The 1,634-nt window shown below is 37.6% G+C and overlaps 1 protein-coding gene across 1 annotated transcript; it reads right to left on the bottom strand.

Annotated features, from left to right (window-relative positions):
* Positions 1-209: 209 nt before the first annotated feature.
* On the bottom strand, positions 210-683 carry LOC149248089 (uncharacterized). Its single transcript, XM_089447531.1, has one exon. It carries the CDS (start codon positions 681-683, stop codon positions 210-212), a length of 474 nt encoding a protein of 157 aa, XP_089303657.1.
* Between the last annotated feature and the right edge of the window lie 951 nt (positions 684-1,634).

Raw genomic sequence — 1,634 nt, 5'->3', positions numbered from 1 at the left:
AGATGGATAAAATATTACCCAAGCAGTAGAAGCTAAATTTTGTGTATGTCTACTAGCACCATAAGCGGATCCTAAATACACCAAATCACCCATCCAAACCTACCAGACCAGATCAAAAAGATCATCATCACCACAAGACCCATAGACATAAATAAAAGACTATGTACAATATTTACAAAACAAAGAAAATGCTAGGAAAGAACCTAAGCCTAATACTTCTTGAGATATAGCCCATTTTTGGGCTCTGACAGCACATTTCCTTCAAAGTCAACCAATTCATATGCACCTGTCTTCAAAACGTTTTTAATGATATAAGGACCATACCACATAGGTTTAAACTTTCCTTCCCCCAAGGTGTATTTGTCTTGGTTATAGACCAAAACAAGGTCACCTTCAGAGAAAACCTTTGATCGTACAGTCTTGTCATAATGGGCTTTTACTCTTTTCTTATGAACTTCATTCATTGTGGCTGCATCCCGACATTTCTCATCGAGATGTTCCAAATTAATGAGGTGTTCTTTAAGACTTGAAGTATCTGGAAGAAGTTGGACTGCTAATTTAAGAGATGGAATGTCACATTCTACAGGAAAAAATGATTCCAACCCATAAACCAGTTGAAAAGGAGTAAAACCTGTAACAGCCTTAATAGACATCCAGTATGCCCACAGTGCAGGATATAGCATTATGTGTTAGTTGGACTTAGCCTGATTGATCGTCCTTTGCAGGATGGTCTTAAGGGATTTTTTGATGGCTTCTACTTGTCCATTTTCTTGAGGATAATAAGGAGACGAATGATCTTGTCGAAATCCCAACTTTAAACCCAACTCAGGCATCATCTTGTTCTAGAAGTGGCTGCCATGATCAATGACAATCTCTCTTGGAATACCGAAGCGTGAAATGATTTGATTGTAGGAAAAGAGTTGTTGTCTCACCATTGTTATTGAAAGTAGGCATAACTTTGAACCACTTGGTAAAGTAGTCTATTGCTATGATGATATATTTGTGGCCCTTAGCCGAAGTTGGGTTACAAGTAGTAAAATCAATACCCCACTTGGTAAATGGACCGACAGTGACAATAGGAAAAAACAGAGTTGGATGAGCACACATTTTCCGAGTATAAACTTGACAAGGATGGCATTTCTTGACCGCTTCAATGTAATCTTTGAAAATTGAGGGCCAGAAATAGCATACACACAAGATTTTTTGGGCTATGGCAAGCCTAAATAGATGACCTCCACAAGCTCCACTGTGGAAGCCATTCAAAACCGACTCAGCTTCCTCTAAGGTTAAACAACATCTAAGGATTGAATCAATCCCTCGACGATATAAAGTATCACCAATGATAAGATAATTTTTATCCAGGTGATGCAACTTCCGATGTTCATCCTTAGAAAAAGATTGAGGGAACTTCAAAGTCTGGAGATATATAATATATCTCCGTACCAAGGATCTTCTAAAGAGATGAGAAAAGAATGCTTATCAGGAAATGATTCTTCATAAACAACATCTCCTTCACAAGGAAACTCTGAGATCAATTCCACAAATACCAAAGGTTTCTTTGACTTAGCTAACATAAACTCGAAATCAAACTCTTGCAATATGACAATTCATTTATTATCTTTTCCCCCAATCAC

The sequence above is a fragment of the Pinus tabuliformis genome, chromosome 7 (genome assembly GCF_031772625.1).
Source record: "Pinus tabuliformis cultivar Carrire ecotype Pingquan chromosome 7, CPIR1, whole genome shotgun sequence".
In the NCBI taxonomy this organism is placed as follows: domain Eukaryota; kingdom Viridiplantae; phylum Streptophyta; class Pinopsida; order Pinales; family Pinaceae; genus Pinus; species Pinus tabuliformis.
Note: the sequence above shows the minus strand (reverse complement) of the source record. Positions and strands in the feature narration are given on the sequence as shown.